The sequence below is a fragment of the Ciconia boyciana genome, chromosome 26 (assembly GCF_034638445.1).
Source record: "Ciconia boyciana chromosome 26, ASM3463844v1, whole genome shotgun sequence".
Classification (NCBI taxonomy): domain Eukaryota; kingdom Metazoa; phylum Chordata; class Aves; order Ciconiiformes; family Ciconiidae; genus Ciconia; species Ciconia boyciana.
The window spans coordinates 2,787,907-2,805,150 of NC_132959.1; the positions used below are offsets into that span (position 1 = coordinate 2,787,907).

Here is a 17,244-nt window from a genome sequence, read left to right on the forward strand (position 1 = left end):
AAACATACACATTCCTGTGGACGCTTAAAAAAATCCATGTAGACGGGCATCAAGTTTTTTCTGTAATTTGCCATTAAATTGTTTTAAATCTTTTTATGGTGAGCTGAGAACTGACTTGAGAACACATACCCATGCGCCTTTGCAAATGCTGTGGAGGATTTAAGTGTGGAAAAACTAAGCCTAAGGGATTACTTTAACTTAAGAACATTAAGAACATTATTTAAACTTCAGCTTTTCCGAACCCTACAGGAAAAACATCCCAGAGGAACCCCAGAGAAGAAGCCCCACGGTTTCACGTTTACCTCAAAACAGGCACTTGGAGTGTGTCAGGGGCACCTGAGAGGGTAACGCACCACAGAGAGGGCAGCTTAGGCACCCTGAAGGGAGCCCAATCCTAGACGGGAGGGCACTCAGAGGAGATGGAGACACACAAACTACTTACATACACACACATATATATAACTCTCTATCTATATATATCTGTCTTCATAGTATAGACACAGACATAGCGAAGGGCCGAAGGCTCTGCGAGGCGCAGGGACCAGCCCCGCCGCCTCAGGGAGGCGCCACCACCCCGGGCACGCGCCACGGCCGCCCTTTTATACTTGGCGCCTAAACGCCTCTGCCGGAACTAACTGCAGGGGCGCATTACCCCCATCCGCGCCAAGGTATCTCAGTCGAGGGTTCTGATATCCTTCCGCTAGAGAAAATACTCCCCTTTTAGGGTCCCCCCGTTGCTCGCCGCCCTCCTCCAGGCCCCTGGGCGGGGAGGCGGCCGGGGAAAAGAAGGAGGAATCCGCTAAGCCCGCCCCGCGCCCTCCGTGACAGAGCGAGGGGAGGTCCGATCCACCCTTCCTCCGCCGACGGCGGCGGCGGACTCTTTTGTTGCCTCTCACGGTATCCTTCCGCTACCGCCTCCCCGCCTCGCTTCCGGGTCGGCCATTTTGTGTGGCCGCGGCGGGAGGGGCGGGAACAGCCGCGGGGGCGGGGGGTGAGGGGGCGGTGCCACGTGCCTGGAACAGCCGCGTGCCTGGGGGGCCCGAGCCGCCGCGTGAGTGGGGCTGGGGGGGACCCCGTGAGGGGAGGGGGAGGCGAGGAGAAGAGGGGGACCCCCGTGAGGGAAGGGGTTGGGGGTGAAGGGGACCCCCGTGAGGGAAGGGGTTGGGGGGTGAAGGGGGCCCCCGTGGGGGAAGGGGCTGGGGACCCTCTGTGAGGGGCGGTCTTGGGGCTCTGAGGGGGGGACCCCTGTGAGGGAGCAGTGCCGGGGGCCGCTTTGCAGGGGGTGGGAACGGGCTGTCCCCCCCGCCGGGGGTGTTCTGGGGGTCCCGTCGGGGTGTCCGTACGGGGGCGGCACGGGGGGGGCAGGAGGGGCCCTGAGGGGGGGTCCTGGGGCGGGAAGGAGGGTCCCTGCCCCGGGGGAGCGGCGAGAGGCCGGGCCCCTCTCGGGGGGAGCTGGGGTGTCCTCGACCAGGGGAGGGGAAGGGGCCTCCTGTGTCCATCAAGGAGGGGGCTCGGGCGTTTTGGCGGGGGGTCTTGAGGCAGGTCTGCAGAGCTAACCCCGCGCCGGCTGCTCAGGGGAGGTTTAGGGGTTTTGAGAAGTGTGCTCTTTCCTTTTACTTCTGAAATGCAGCGAAGGGGAGGTGGAGGAGTTTGTCAACGGTAGTCCAAGCTGCAAAAACTGTTAATAACTTGAAAAAGAAAGAGGGAACCTCAGACTTAAATCCTCCCTGAAAGCATCCAGCTGGGAAGAGAGCAGGAATGCAAGGAGAGGCCCCCAAATAATTAATAATTGACAAAGGTTCAGTTTAATGCGAGGAGAGAAACCGGTGGTTTTTGTTCATGATCTGGCTTCTCCTTTCTTTCCCAAACACACCCAGAGTGGTAAACTCCAGTCCTGCAAATACGTAAGCTGGTGATTAACTTCGTGAACTCAGACTTCAGTGCAACTACTCGTGCCCAGAAAATATGCAAGCGTTTTCAACGTGGCTGACGAGAAGGAACATTTTTAAAGTATTCTCTGTCCCACAAGAAGTGAGAAAGAGGAAAAAGAACCCCAATCTGGAAAGTCCTAAAGGGCAGAGGGGTTGTGGTAGTCAAACGTACGCATCGTAAATGCATCAAAGGCCCTGACTGCAGGGTAGACTCTGAGTAACTGCTCTGGGCTCTTGACTTCCAAGCCTCAGGTGTTGCACGTAATAACTGCAGGCTCGGAAAAAGCTACAAGTGCAAAACGGTCTTATAAAGTGAGATGCGTTTGTGGAGGGAGATGATGTGGGCAGCGTATCCTGATGAGATTTAGGGGTGAGGTTTGCTGTTTGGCTTTGCTTTAAAGGGCTTGTGCTACTGATAGCTGGTTCTGTTGGTCACTGAGGACAGGGTGGGATGTTTTTCTTGAAAGAACAAGGAATAAGAAAGAAAGAAAGAGAGCTTTCCAACTATTTCATAGAACTGCAATTGAAGGAAATAGAAGGAAAAAAAATCAGTCGAGGGCCTCAGTGCTGTTGGAATCGCTGTTATGCTGGGTGGCACGGTGCCCGTTTGCACAGACATTTGTTTGTAGCCGCTTGCTGAACATCGTACGTGAGTTAATGGATAGACTTTAAATCAGTCTTTGATAGGACTGGCGTACCAGCATAACCCTATTGTTGAGAAAAATGCTATAGTTCGCTATTGCCGTAATTATGCTATGCTTTACGTAGCGTGGAATAAATAGAGTCACTGTTGTCCGGTATGTTGAGCACAGCTTTTGGGTTCTGCTCCTTTAATGACCTTGAACAAGTCACTGGAGTTACCATGGTTTGTTTTATCCTCTACCAGCGGAGAACAGGGATAGTTCCCCCACGCTTAGCTGCTAGTGCTGGGGTCAGAGAGAGTGTCTCGGAGATTAAATCATGTTCTTAAAGCGCTTTAAAAATCAAAGTGATGTTGTGCAAGGAGAGCTAACAGCTTTGCCGTTGCTTTTATAGGTTCTGCTCTTGGAACTGGATCCACATGGGCGAGTCTTTGTGTCCATGCAAGGCGCTGTTGAGGTAAGGGGGATTTTGCAGGAGCTCTGGTGGCTTGTGGTGTCTGACCTGGTTGCTGACGCTGTGTGCTGCCTTCTCCTGATGTTTCAGGGCACGGAACTGAAAAATCTGCTAAATGTTTATGCCTGTTTATTGATTGTGTTGGGCCTAGTTCTGTATGGGAAGGCAGTGTGTCCAGATGGGCCGTAGTTGTACAGAGCTTTTAAAATGTCTCTGCCTCACTGCTTTTTGTTTGTTGTCCACTTCTTGCTCCTGCCTTTTAAAGCAGCTTTCGGCAAATACTTGTTCCCATGTATGAAGATGTCCTTAGTGGACCTAGGGAAGAGGTTGCTAGAAGCAGCTCGCAAAGGCGAAGATGACGAAGTGCGAAAGCTGATGGCAAGCGGTGCTCCCTTCACCACTGACTGGGTACGTCGGGGGAATAGACGTTGGTTTTCTGTGTACAAATGGAAATCGGAGCAGTAAAACCAGAGTGTGGATTGGCAGAAAATGCATCTCTGGATTTCTGTGGTGGAGCAGATTCCAGACAAAGCACTTGAAAAACCAAGACCTTCCTCGGGCAAAGATGAATTGACGGTTGTGTAAAGATTGATCTCTGCCTAATGCACGAGAGCATGATCATAAGTACCGTGCTGTCCCGGACAGCAACGTATATAGGGTTCAGTGCTTTGAGAAGTGCAGTTCCCAACAGCTGGGATAAACGATGAGTCAAGTCAAATTGGAGGAACTGTTAAACCTCTCAGCAATAGGAAGTTCTTTTAAGAATGCTTTATTTAATTGTTTAAACTCTCTCAATCAAGAAACTCATCTTTGGAGTTTTATTTTTTTGTTTCCTTAAAAAACCAAAACCCTGAAAACAAAGCAGCCCATCCTGGGTTGGAAAGGAAATAAAAGCTTTAATGAAACTGAAGAATAACAGTTGCGTAAACAGGGAACCAGAGTATGACGAACAAGCCATCTGTAGCCATTTTCCATCACCAGTTGTCTTCATTTCCTAACGTACTGGTCTGTTCATTCATAACTTTGTGGGACGAAGGAATTAACTGTATCGAGAGGTCGCAGAGCCTAGTAACGTTGTAATACTGCCCTTTTCTAAACAGTGGTGAAATGATCCGTCATGATACAGAAATGGCAGACATGTTCTGCCATGGTTTGGAAGAGAAGCTCAGTGATGCTCAGGGATAAATGAATGGCACAGTGGGGAAAGTAAAGCATGTTTCATCTTCAAGTTATCAGATAACATAAAGATCCCTAAAAAGGTTAACGTTTATCAGGAAAACGTCAGGCTGCACTGAATGTGCAGCCACCTATTTCTGTGTGGAGAAAAGAAAAGGTTAAATTAATTTCTTCCAGAAGCTTTGTCATTCTAATTACTGCCGGCCATACACGTGGTGATTACTGTGCCTGTCCTCTCTTGCTGTGAACCGACAGTAACTCTTCTAAATTAACACGTAGCTTGGGACGTCGCCTCTTCACCTTGCTGCCCAGTACGGCCACTATTCGACAGCAGAAGTGCTGCTTCGAGCTGGTGTTAGCAGAGATGCCCGAACAAAAGTGGACCGGACACCCCTACACATGGCTGCAGCTGACGGACACACTCATATTGTAGAATTGCTAATTAGGGTAAGTATAGTAAATTAGGTATCACTTTAAGGCTGGTCTAAATGGCCCTTGGAGTTAAGTGTTGATGTCCCTGTTTAAACGCTAGCGTGGGCACCACCTTTAAGATGTTGAGAGAAGACAGCGCCGACAAGTAACGCTTATTTCTTTCAGAACGGGGCGGATGTGAATGCCAAGGACATGCTGAAAATGACCGCTTTGCACTGGGCGACAGAGCACAACCACCGAGACGTCGTAGAGCTGCTCATCAAATACGGAGCTGATGTCCATGCTTTCAGCAAGTTTGATAAATCGGCTTTTGATATTGCTTTGGACAAGAACAATCCAGAGACTCTGGTAATGCTACAGGTAGGTCGAGGAAGGAGAAACTTGTTGGTAATTCTCTGACCCACAACTATATCTGCGCTAGTGAGAGGGATCCTGTTGTGTCCGATGGGATCATTTCCTGTTTGCAGAGAGAACTAGAAATACAGAGGTGGATGAGGTTTGTTTTATTTCTAGATCAACCGGTACGCATCTGCTAGGACTCGGTGGGTGATGGGGTTTTATTGCCACGCACCTCACGTGGTTGTAGTGTAAGTTGCCAAGTTTAGGTGGCAGTTTTGTCACAGCGTTTGCACTGGTGACCCCGATGTGCTGCAGAGAGAAATAATCTGCCTCCAACATGTTTCAAGGATGCTAAATACCACAGACAGCGTGACGAACGCATGCCTGACCCCACTCTCTTTCCTAGGAAGCAATGCAGAGCCAAGTAACCACTCGTCCAGAGAGAACAGATCCCATCACCAACACTGTGACTCTCGCCTCACCGATTATTCTTACGCCAGGGGAAGTTCTCAATCTTGCTAGTCTCGTCTCTTCAGCAAACGCCAAAACAACCTCAGGTAAGGTTTTATGTGACCTTGAGTAGGAAAGTCTTGAAAAAAGTTCCTAAGACTGCTTACCAGTAGAGGGCAGACGGTCATTTAGTAGAGGAAAAGTGAAATGCAGCCAAACACACCCAACTACTGCTTCCTGCCCCAGAATGTTTTTGCTGTCGAAGGTAACAAAGCAGATTTCTAGCTGGTGTAAATAAAGGTGGTTCCACTGGAAGTGGCAGAGCTCCGCTGAGCTCAGCTGTGGGTCTGCTCCAGGTCTGTTACAAGCAGCAGAGCTTGAGAAAATGGATTTGGCTGATTGCAACAGAGGAATAATTAGAGTTATGGCCTGTGCCAAATCCTGAGCACTGCAGAGCAGTTGGGGAATGGTTTGCTTTGTTCTGTACTGGCTTCAAGAGTTGAATGAATGTTTTGCTATATATAAATGTTGAGTAAGGAAATTGCAGAATAAGCAGGTCTGTTGGGTATGTCGCTTACTCCTTATTTCTGCGGTCCCACATGTTAGATGGAAATAATTAGGTTCCTCATTGTTCTGTGAGCCTTATTTTGGTGGGGAAAACTCTTTTAACTTAAGGCTGAGTGTGAATTCTCTTTGTGTAATTCCAATTTTCATAATTACTCTTAAAGTGCATTTTCTGTATTTGGGGAAATCCAAACCATTGTTTCTTTTCAGTCTCAAGGAGGCTACTAAATGCAAGTTTTGTGAAGCTATTTGGCCTCATCCTGCAAACACTTCTGCATGTGAGTAATTCTTTGGTTAGTGGGACTGTTCACATGCGTGAATGTTTGCTTATTAGCTAGAGAGTGCTTTTGAAATCCCAGATACTGATGTTCTGCAGTCCCACCCAGACCTCTCTGCCTGTGCCTGGCCACAGCGACTTCAGCAGCACTCCGGACTTGTTCTCAAAGCTTTCGGGGCTGCTCGCAGCATTGAGGCACTGACAAATCCTAATTTAAAAGGGGAAAACTGACCAAAAGTCTTCCTGTTCCATCTGCGAGGAAAATGCAGTGTGACTGGCGCACAACATCTTCAGTCCGGGATATTCCACAAACTCAAAGGGGCATAAAACTGGGGATTTTTGTACCCCGGGTGACGCTGTGGCCGTGGTCAGCATCACTGTCTCTGCAGAGGGATCTGGCTCTGCCTGGAAGCCAGGTAGGAGTCACAGAGGCCAACGCCCTGCTGAAAGGCTGTTAGAAAACTGCTGATTTCCAGCTTAAACACATTCACAGCCTGTTTAGACCTTCCCCTGGTGCGAATGCAGCCCTTTAGTTGAAATCATTCTTCTTTTTCCATCGCCTCCATCCCTTTGATGTGGAAATCAGTCCTGTCCCGTCTCTGCCTTTGTTTTGCCGGGCCAAGCAAGCCGGTCACCCTGAGCCCCTCGAATCCATCTGTGGTGTGTGGGTGAGCGGCCACAGGCAGCGCTCCAGATGAGCTCTTGGCAGTGGCGTTGTAAATCCCCATCTCTCGCCACACCTCTTCTTGTGTGTCCTGCAGTGTAACCGCCTTTTTCAGTGCCACAGCACGGCGGCGGCTTTATTATCCACGTGTGACTGGACTAAAATACCCTGGGTTTTTCCCCCCATGACACTTCAAGCACCGGTAATAGCCGGTCAGCGTGAAAATAGCCGGTGTCTCCCGCTCTAGGCCACGTCAGTAGTTTTTTTTCCTCATTTCCCACAAGAGGGCATCAGTGACTGCGCCTTCATTACAACAAAAATCTCTTATTTAACACTTATAGCTAATAATTGTTCTTGGCTCTCTTAAATTCCCTATGTCTTCCGTTATTGAAAAAGTTTTTAAATAGGAATCTTTAGCTGTTCTGAAGAAATCTGGTTGCAAGCTGCTGAAAACAGTCACTAGACCTGCGGTATTTTCACATGCCTAGCCCACGGCCTTTTGAAAGTCTCATTCTTTGCAAATAAGTCCCTCTAACCTTTGTAAAATCAGGAGCTGGTGAGAAGGAGACAAAATAGGTTGCAAGGGTTAAGGCAGGGGAACTTTAGATGAACTTCCCTTTGTATGCTTATAATCTGTTTATCTACGCTAGCAGTGAGGTACAGGATCTCTTTTTTTTTTTTTTTTTAAAGAGGAATTGTGGCTTATATGCACTGAGTGTGCGCCCGTTTAGTTAATTTCCTGTTCCATTCTTATTAAGCCTGCCTTTGAATAGGAATTGCTATGGTCAATTGGAGGAAGAAACATTGTTTTTTGGAACCCTGAAGACTTGTTTATCGCATTCAAATCAATACCCTGTTGCAGTAACCATGGTCTTTCCGTTACTGAACCTGAGAGGGGAGGCAGAAAGGACCTGTGTGCCCCGTACATTGAAATCAAGTGGTATACTTAGCCAATTTCTGCGTTTGAGCAAAAGGCTCTGTTGACTTGTGTGAAAACGTTTGGTCTGTGAAGTAATGCTGAAGACTGTACTTGGAGACTTTCCCAACCGAGGAAGAACTTGGGTGCTGTAATTTACTCATAATAGCAAACGAGTTTAATATATTCTTTAGGTTTTGCAATTTTTGAAAGTTCCAGTACAACGCGAAGCCAAGTCATTACGTGCGTAGCAACTGCTCTGCACAACGTTACAGCAGGCAGACTCCAGCACGTCTGTGAGTGTCATCAGGCAGCGTGGCTGCATCTTGAAAAGCCGTCCACGTCGCCAGATCGAAGCTCGGCGTGCCAAGTAGCCCGGCAGACAGCCCGCCTTTCTGTAGTTCTTACAATAAAGCTGGAGCAAATGGGTTCACATTTGCTGTTCTTTTTGTTACACAATTCAGAAATAACTTAATTGAATTTAAAGGAAATACTTCATTAAAATTATCATAAAATATTCGGGGGGGGTACAGTCTGTCCTAAGCAGTATCAAAGCCCTTTTTACAGTTAGTAGAGGCACCTCTCATGAAAAATGATCTGTACCACATCCCTGTCTCCATTGACCATTGGGAGCCCACAAAATACTTCACGCCTGATGTCTTGATCTCTAGATGACAAAATTGTTGCATTCTGACTGCTTTTTGCGCTGTTTAGATATAGCAGGTCCTGCCAATCCATCAGTTTGCCCTCATCTTTCCCAACCAGGTGACTCGCACGTCTCTACGATGCAGTTTTCCAATTCAACGACCTCCGTGCTTGCCACGCTTGCGGCCCTCGCTGAAGTATCGGCACCGCTTTCCAACTCAAACGGAGACACAGGTAGGGGAAACGGGTCAGATGCCGATTCTGATTTGTGTAGTTCTAGCGGGTATCTTGTGAGGAAATTGGAGGAGATTTAAGATGTGGAAGTGAACTTGCCTGCTTTCAGGGTAAGGAAGGGATGATGATAAATATTTGTGAAGCAGTGGGTTAATTTTGGTTATTTATTTACTGAATCCCAGTTCGAACATAATTTAAAGAACAGTAACTGTTACCAATAGAAGTAACTTCATTTTTATTAACCAGCATATCTGACTCATAGCACAGTACATTGCTCTTCATGTGCTTTAACAGTTATATAAAAAAGGAAAAAAAACAACCCCAAGAACATTGGTTTACTTTAATCTATAAACGTAGATAAATATTTGTTTAAGAAGGGAATTGTCTGAAATGTTTTCTCTCCCCAGTTTGCTGTAAAATGGTGGTAGTCAACAGATGTTTTGAGTCTCTTGAGGCTCTGGTAACTTTTTCGTAGGGAAAGGTTTGGGCGTTTTTTTATGTTTGGGGGTTTTTATGATCTGTTATGTATGTTTGTAGAGTGTAATGGTTGACCTTTAATTAACTTCAGCTTTAAAAATGTGATAAAGTTAGAGTTTATATAATCCTTTCACCTTGGAATTCATTTATTTTCCCCAAAGCTAAGTGTTTTTCCTAGAATCTAGAGACGAGCAATTTGACTTCTTCAAGCTGCTGGTGCCACACCACTGATTCCTTGACCTGTGGTGCTTGAGTGTTTTCCTCTTTGGCACCAGAGTGCACGTAGCAGGTCACATCCCCTCTGTTTCCTGCGCTTGCAGCGTACACTGGGAGCAGGATGCAGCCGAGGGTTTGCAAGCCTGATTATTTGTGCGAGCCATTAAGTCACACAAAAAGTGTCGCAGGGAGTTGAACCCATCTGCGGTCACCCGGCCAAATGAAGCAGCCTCCTCGTGGCTGCTGTGGCCGTGCTCGTGCGGACGGGGCTCTCGAAGCACGAAGAGTTTTCTGCGTGTGGTTTGTCTTGGTTAGAGCTGGGGAAGGGTCATGGAAGGAAGCTTTGCAGAGCCACGTCTGCTTAACAGCTGCCTCCAGCTCCAGGCTTTTTAATTGAATTAATATGCTTGTATGCTAGTACTTACTAATTTACACAAAAAATGCTGGGTTTACTCAGAAGGCTTGTTTTGCTAAGGTGCAGTTGATTTTATTTTCTGTCCCCTACTAAGACTTACTGTATTTCCAGATTGCTTTTCATAAGAAGGCCCCCCAGGAGTCTCAAGCTGCGTACTTGAGCTTTTTCACTAGATTTCAGTTTCTATTCAAGGAAGGGAGAAGGAAACGCTGACTTTTTTTTGGCACTTACTCTATTTCTCAAGGTAAGACGGAGGAAATAGTGGAAGCAAATTCTGTCGATTCTGCCATAGAACAAGTGGTTGGCAGCGGAGGGCAGCGCGTCATCGCCATTGTAACAGACGGAGTTCCCCTGGGCAGCCTGCAAACAGCCATCCCCACCAGCGGCCTCAGCCAGCCCTTCATCCTAACCATGCAAGATGGACAGCAAGGTAAGGAGGAGCTGAGCTTGGAAGGCAGCGCTGAGGACTAACTTCAACACGAAAAAAATAACTGCTGCCTGTGAACCCTGTCGAGCCCCGCAGGGCTGGCGGCTGGTGGGATCTGGCTTGTCGGCGCTGTGGTGTAACAGATCCATGCCTGACTGCTTTAACTCCAGGAGGGGTTAAAATGTCTGTGTGACTTACGTCAGTGGTAGAGCTTGCCAGCGACTTGTTTGTAGCTTAATTCACACTGCTATGCTTTAATATTTTGGTCTTTGCATTAAAACCAAACACCTTCAGTAGAATGCTGTGGGAGGAGGAATGCCAAGTTAGCCGTTGTCTCTGTGGCAGCTGGGCAAAGACGATTCCTTTTATCTTGTGGCGAACTTCCCGATCTGGGAGTAAACCACTCGGCTGATGAAACTGCAACCTGTTACATTTAGCGATCGCTCCATCGTTCTCACAAAACCTAACAGTAGGCCATTAATATCAGCTTAAACGCACCTTTTAATCCCATAACTCCAGTTATATTGCCTAGGGTAATATAATCTATCAGTTTTACAAGACAAATGTAAATCATGTTTGGTAAAGCAGGGCAGAGCTCCAGAGCGCTTGTACAGTGATTTTTTTGTTTCCTCAAGGGAGGTAATTTATCAGCCTTGTCTACTACCAACAATTCTTTAAGCATGTCCTAGGGATACTCGGTTATTTGGATTAACGTTGGTGCAGAAAAAGAGGATTAGGAAGCAGAGCAGCTCTCCTGTAACACGCATACAGCGTTACAATGTGAGATAGGTTACATCAGTTCTGTCTGTTTACGGACTTCACCAGCGAAAAGCAATTTTCTAAAGCTGTTAATTATTCAGAATTATTTGCCAAATTACTACAAATAATTCCTGGCTTGTAACCCATTCTTAGTCTAAGGAAGACAAAGGGAGAACTGTTTAGGTAGAGCTACCTTCACTAGCTCACGTGGTGCCTTTCTCCTCCTTGGTTGGGCAAATTCTTGCTACTGCCTTCCCAGTGTGAAAACCCATGTTTGCAGATTTAAAATGTGTTTATTCTCTGGAGTATTTGCAGCTCTTGCACGCGTTTAAAGCTGATTCAGAGCTTAGCCACTGGGACTGTCTGTACTGGGAATTTTTGAGAAGAGCTTTCCATTCCTCTTGCTTAGCCTGTCTCGGCTATTAGTTCCATTACTGAGGCATCAGAATGATAGTTTTTTACCTCACATGTTTCCTGAGGTGCAAATCTTTGACTTCGGATTCTGTCAGCCCCGTTGTGGTGAAATACTCAAGTATTTCAGAGACCTGAATAAAGAAAACTGGAAACCTGGTCCAGAGTTTCTCTCCTCCTTGGGAAGACTTTGGCATTGCCGATCCACAGGTCTCCTCTTTTTCTCCAGAACCACGCCGATGCACTGACTTCAGAGAAGTCTTTCGGGAAACATCTGTGCAAAAGCATGTCTCGCACTGTATAATTTGTCACCTTTTTAATTTTTCAGTTTTAACTGTACCTGCTGGTCAGGTTGCAGAAGAGACTGTTATTGAAGACAGAGATGACGCAGAAGAGGAAGAAAAGCCGCTGGCCAAGAAGCAAAAAGTGGAACAAAATGTAGATGACTCGAAGGAAGACAAGGTAGATACTCCTGCTTGTAACTTTGATTGTCGCCGTCTCCTGCCTGTTTCTCTGCTGTGCTGAGGATGTCGGGCTCGCGGTCTGCCAAAGCCATCTCAGCGTAGAACCGAGCTGCTCCCTGCTTGGCTGCGCCTGGGGATGTCTCTAACCAGCTCTGCTGGGTGGTTCCCTGCTCTTCCCGCACGTGCTCCTGCGTTAGCAATGAACACGCAAGCGGTTGAGAGGAGCGATGCTCAGTCGAGTGTAGGTAGGAGGAAAAGAGCCAGCTAAATCACTTGTTGCTGTTTTGCCTGTGCTGAAGCTGTAGCTCAGGGCTTTTAGATGAGTCGTGGTCGTCTGTGGAGATTATTTAGGATTTCCTGTAGAAGCGCAACACATGGGCTGGGTGTAAGCCAAGTCTCAGCTCTTCATAAAGCAGCAGGAGCAACTCTCTCATCATTCTGTATTGGGGAGGAAGAACGTTCTTCTTGATCGCCTCTCAACTTCTCAGCACTAATAGTGCTCTGTTTTTCTTGCATCTTGGTTACACCCGCTTCCAACCTTTGAAATTCATCACGGTGAGATGACGCAACTTCCCAGCCCACCTCCCTGCACGCCGTGGGGACACCTGCCAGCCAGTTTGTGCCTCCCCGTGTCCCGGTTGCCTCTGGTAACCTGTGATGAGCAAACCAGTTGGACAGAACTCGACCCAAGCACATTTCTAGCGCCGCCGTAGAGCATTTGGCTTGTGTAACTCGTAACTGTTGGAGTGCTTGCACACCCCGTTTCCTTCGCGTCACAGTTTGGGCCTTCATCGTGGGCTCTCTCAACTTTTGTTTTCCGTAGGACAGCGTTGAAAGGGAAGTGCTACAGCAGCAGTTGCAAGAGGCGAACCGGAAGGCTCAGGAATATCGCAGCCAGCTCATAAAGAAAGAACAAGAGGCGGAGGAGTACCGGCTGAAGCTGGCAGCCATGGTGAGGCAGCAGCCCAACGGAGCTGAGGTGACGGTGCTTGAAGAGGTCGCCGAGGTTGACCCGCTCGTGGTAACTTCAGAAGACATCAAGGAATCTGTGCTATCCATGCTGGAAACAGATCAGCCAACTGATATTGCTGTGGAAACTGTAACCTCCTAATCCTCGGTGACTGACTGGGTTTTGTAAAGGAAAATAACTTTTTTTTTTTTTTTTTTGGTTAAATAAGGTGCTGTCGGCAAGTGGTGTTGAGAGCAGAGGGCTGCTGTCAAAGCCACCCCATCGTCAGGGGTAGAAGCCTCTCCAGCTGCTTGCAGCGTAACTCTGCTTTCCACACGGTGCCAAAAGGTGCTTTGAAAGCTTGACCTTGAGAGATTGGAAGCTTTTTAAAAAAACTTTAGCCAGCGAGTGACCTGACGGCTTATTTGGTGATGTCAATACCTGCATTGTTGGGGAGTGGAAAAGAAATACCTCCTTGCCAAAGCAGCTGGCATTAGCTCTCGGCTGCCTGGAAATTACAGCACTGAAAACAGACTTTCTGCAATAACCTGAGGTGTTCGCTCCCTTCTGCAAAGTTGAGTGACCGGGTCTGCACCTCCAGAAAAAGTAGTCTCTTGGGGTGTTGCTTTAAAATCTTCGGAGGCGCAGAGGGGATTTCCCCTTTCAGCTAGAAAGTGAATTATATCTTCTTTTTCTTCCAAAACCACAAATCTTTTTGATTGAGGCAACCTTCAATGCAAGAGCAAGGGCCAGGCGGAATGTCTCTCAGCTGGAGCGTTTCATGCTATCAGGGAATACTACACTTTGCCCTCTTTGTTTCAGGAACAATTTTGGGGAGCTCTACGTCAAACCCCTTGACTACCCAAAGGGATTGCAAAAAATTCCTCCTCAATCTTATGCTAGTTAGTCAAATGTTCTATTTGACGCTTCTGCGCTGAACGGTAGCGCTGACTGATTATATATGCAAAACCCTACATACGGCGGTTGCTGCAAGACAGCTTGGGAGTCGAGTTGTCTCTGGAGATACGTATGTCACTTTTTTTACTAAACAGTTTTTATTTTTAAAGATACTAAAACCTTTTTTAACAAGCAGCTGATCTTGTTACAGAAATGTTCGTATTTTTTTTTACTCTTTGCAGGGCTGTTAGTGCAGGTCTAGTCTAGTACAGCGGATCGTGGGTTTCGAGGCAGCAGGGAACTGATTGGAAGCACCCGGAATAATTGGGTGGAGCTTGGTAATGAAAGATTATCAAGGGAAGTTTAGAAAAATACCCTAAACAAGTGAAGTTTAGAAAAATACCAGCACGCAAGCTGTGCCATTGGGCACAAAAAGGTTGTGAGGGCGAGGAGTGGCTTGCAGCTCCGAGGCCCTAGCAGCTGGCCTGCTCTCCGAGAAAGTCTGCTCACAGGATGAAAGTTCATAGCCCTTCTGGCCCGTAGTTTATTGGGTTGGGGCTTGTTGGGGTTTTTTTGTCCTGGTTTTGTAACTGTTGGCAGGATTCAAGGTCATAATTTGATTTCATGGTCCTTGCATCACATTTTTCCCTGTTATTTCCAAGCTTGTCCAGATAATAGGGTTTTCTTTTGGTTCAGGTACTGCCTTTGTTAACATTTCTTTGCCGATAGATCAGCCCATGTCATGACGTTGGAGGCGTAATGCAGACTAACAAGTTCATAAAGGTGTGAACGTACGGTCACAGCTCTGAAGGAATTTCTCACCCCAAGAGGAAACTGCTTTTCATCCTAAAATCAGTCAGCTCCTGGAGGTTGGGTCTGGAAGGAAAGGGGGATCTGCCGAAACCCCGTTCTCGGCAACATTTTGCAGTGTTTCACCGGTTGGGTTTGCCAACGGGCAGGGGGAGAGGAAGATTTACGTGGCTGTTATTGTAAAGGCTTGGTGAGACTTGCTGGGTTTTGAGAATCTAAGTGCATTTATTTATAACCAGTGTAGCTATATTTATAAATAAGACTTTTTTTATCTTTTTCCAAAAGACGTTTTGAAGAAGGCTTTAATAATTATTTTTTACGAATGAACGTTTGGAGAGACTGGGTTCCTGGTTACTGATTGCTTCAGCGTTTCCTTGCTGACTTCGAGCATGTGTTAAGTTATTTTCTGTTGTTCCCCAGAACATTGACAGTTTGGGTCTGTTTGAGCTAAAAATCTGCCTCGGAGGGTTCGAGACAGTATTAATGTAGATCCAGGCAGATTCGGCTAGTACCCGGAAGGTTTACGGACGTAAAGGGATACTGTCAACTTTGGCTTTTACGTTTTGCCTGAAATTTGTGCTTATTATTTGTAAATTTGAAGAGCTCGACAGCTGTAGTGCCTATAAACGCGGCGTTGTGCCTTCGACAGCAGTGCGATGCTCAGTTATTTCCATCCTTCCCCTGAAAAGAGTCTCTTGTGCCAAAAAGTCCCTTCAGCTGGGAAACAAACTTCCCCTTCAGAAGAGGAGAAAAAAACCAGAAAAGTCCGTGGCGCTCACGGTAACTGGATTTGGTTTATAGCGTTGGAACAAATACAGCTGACAGCGTTCTTACTGCTTCGCTTTGGGGGGGAATCACACGTTCGTTTTATTTTTAGAAGTCCTCGCGTACGGGGTCTGAACAAAGGCGAGGAGAATTTGATCTCCGCCTAGCAGTTAGAAAGAATTTAAACCCGGCTGCGTCCTCTGCTCTTCCACAGAAAGGAGTTGGAGCTTTTTAAGCCGAGACCAGCAGTTTTTGGGTGGCACGTGGTCAGCCGTGGCAGCGCAGGGCTGTTGTGAGCGGGTAAATAACCTCCCACTGGAGTCCAGGCTGGACTCTGCCGCGTCGAGGCTTTTTTCACCCACGCCTTCCCCCTCCATCCTCGCACTGCTCTCGCCGGCGAGCGCAGGGTTGGAAGAGGTTGAACAAAGCCCTTCGCTCCGAAGGCTGCGCTCTTACCGAGGCAGAGCAGCCGAGCTCCCCTCTGCCCACACATCCAGCCCGACTTCCCCTCCGCTGCGAGCTTGGGATCGCATCCGTGCTCGCTTGCGTGCTTGTGCGGGCGGGAGAATCCCTGCCCGCTTCCCGAGGACGCCGATGCAGAAGTTGTGGTCTTAAAAGGAACGCGCGTGGTTTCTCCTCGGTGGAGGCAGTGGTGTGGTGCTGACTGAACCCGTCTGGGTTCTGTCAGACCTGTATTTCCCTCTCGGTCGAAGTGACCAGCTCTAACCGGTTCCCGTCATCCTAAATCGGAAGCAGGGTGTTGTAAATCCGGTGGGGATGAGCGGAGGAGGTCACGGAAACGCCGACTAAATCCTCGCCAGCCGACCACGAAGGGGAATAACAAACCCCGGGAGTTAAGCTGAGCAGGGCGTGGGTCCCCTGGAGACCTCGGCCGGGGCGGTCCCCGTCCATCCCCCCCTTCCACCCTGACCCATCGCCCGCGGGACCCTTCTTGGTGCCAAATCTGATTATTTCTTTAATCTCGCCTTTATCAGATTGTTTTCCCCCGTGCCAGGCGCGGCACTGGGGTATTTATTGCAGAATAACTTGCTGCTTCTCGGCGGCAGGTCCCTTGCGGACCCCGTTAGCGCTGTGACGAGGAACTGGGTGCTTGGGACCCCTTTTCTGCCGCGGGTAGCCGTTTGGCAGGGCGGACGTTTCACCATTTATACACTTTTTTTTGTAGTGTTTCTTAATAAAATACCACGCCCTCCCTCAGCAGCTTTCCTTTACGCCTGGCGTCAGCCCTGTCCCCTTAAGCCGGTGCATTGCCCACCCCTTCGTGTCCCCTGGTGTCTCACGTGCCGTCTCTGCGGGGACACCCCAGGGCCACCACACTGGGCCTCCACCCTGTCCCCAGGCTGGGCTCGGGGGTCTGGTGGCACCTTGTCCCATCCCACTCTTATCCCCCCTCACCCCGGACAGAGCCAGGCGGGCACCAGAGCGGGAGTGACCACGTCTTTAATTGTCGCGGCCGGTGCGGGGTCGAGCCCTGGTCCTACACGGTAGGACGAACTGGGCTCTGGTGCGGAGAGCCACCGTGGCCCCCGCCCTTCCTGGCGTCCCAGGCGCCTGCGGCCATCACGGGGGGCTCCAACGCACCCCAAAGTAGCGAATAAATTAGAAAGGATCAAAAAAAGGAAAAAAAAAAAAAGCCCTGGGAGCTGGGGACACAGGGACCCTCATCACCCCGGGCCGAGAGATGGGGGTGGCTCACGGCTGTGGGGATCCTGTCACCCTGGGCAGGGAGAGGGGGTGGCTGGGGGACACAGGGGCCCTCGTCACCCGCGGCTGGGAGATGGGGCTGGCTCAGGGTTGCGGGGCTCCTGTCACCCTGGGCAGGGCCATGGGGTGCCTGGGGGACACAGGGACCCTCGTCACCCCGGGCCAAGAGATGGGGCTGGCTCATGGCTGCGGGGGTCCTGTCACCC

The 17,244-nt window shown here is 48.6% G+C and overlaps 1 protein-coding gene across 6 annotated transcripts; it reads left to right on the top strand.

Moving 5' to 3' along the window:
• The first annotated feature begins 997 nt into the window (after nt 1–997).
• On the top strand, nt 998–16,511 carry GABPB2 (GA binding protein transcription factor subunit beta 2). Of its 6 annotated transcripts, none has more exons than XM_072846983.1 (10): nt 998–1,051; nt 2,967–3,029; nt 3,295–3,434; nt 4,482–4,649; nt 4,800–4,994; nt 5,380–5,530; nt 8,610–8,723; nt 10,124–10,261; nt 11,757–11,890; nt 12,716–16,511. In XM_072846983.1, the coding sequence occupies exons 3-10, from the start codon at nt 3,321–3,323 to the stop codon at nt 13,001–13,003; spliced, it is 1,302 nt and encodes a 433-aa protein (XP_072703084.1). In that variant the 5' UTR covers nt 998–1,051; nt 2,967–3,029; nt 3,295–3,320; the 3' UTR covers nt 13,004–16,511. The 6 variants fall into 6 exon arrangements, with proteins under 6 accessions (XP_072703084.1, XP_072703079.1, XP_072703085.1 ...); XM_072846978.1 differs by having other exon boundaries at nt 10,076–10,261; nt 12,716–16,509; XM_072846984.1 differs by lacking the exon at nt 12,716–16,511 and adding an exon at nt 12,453–12,703 and having other exon boundaries at nt 10,076–10,261.
• Nucleotides 16,512–17,244: the final 733 nt, after the last annotated feature.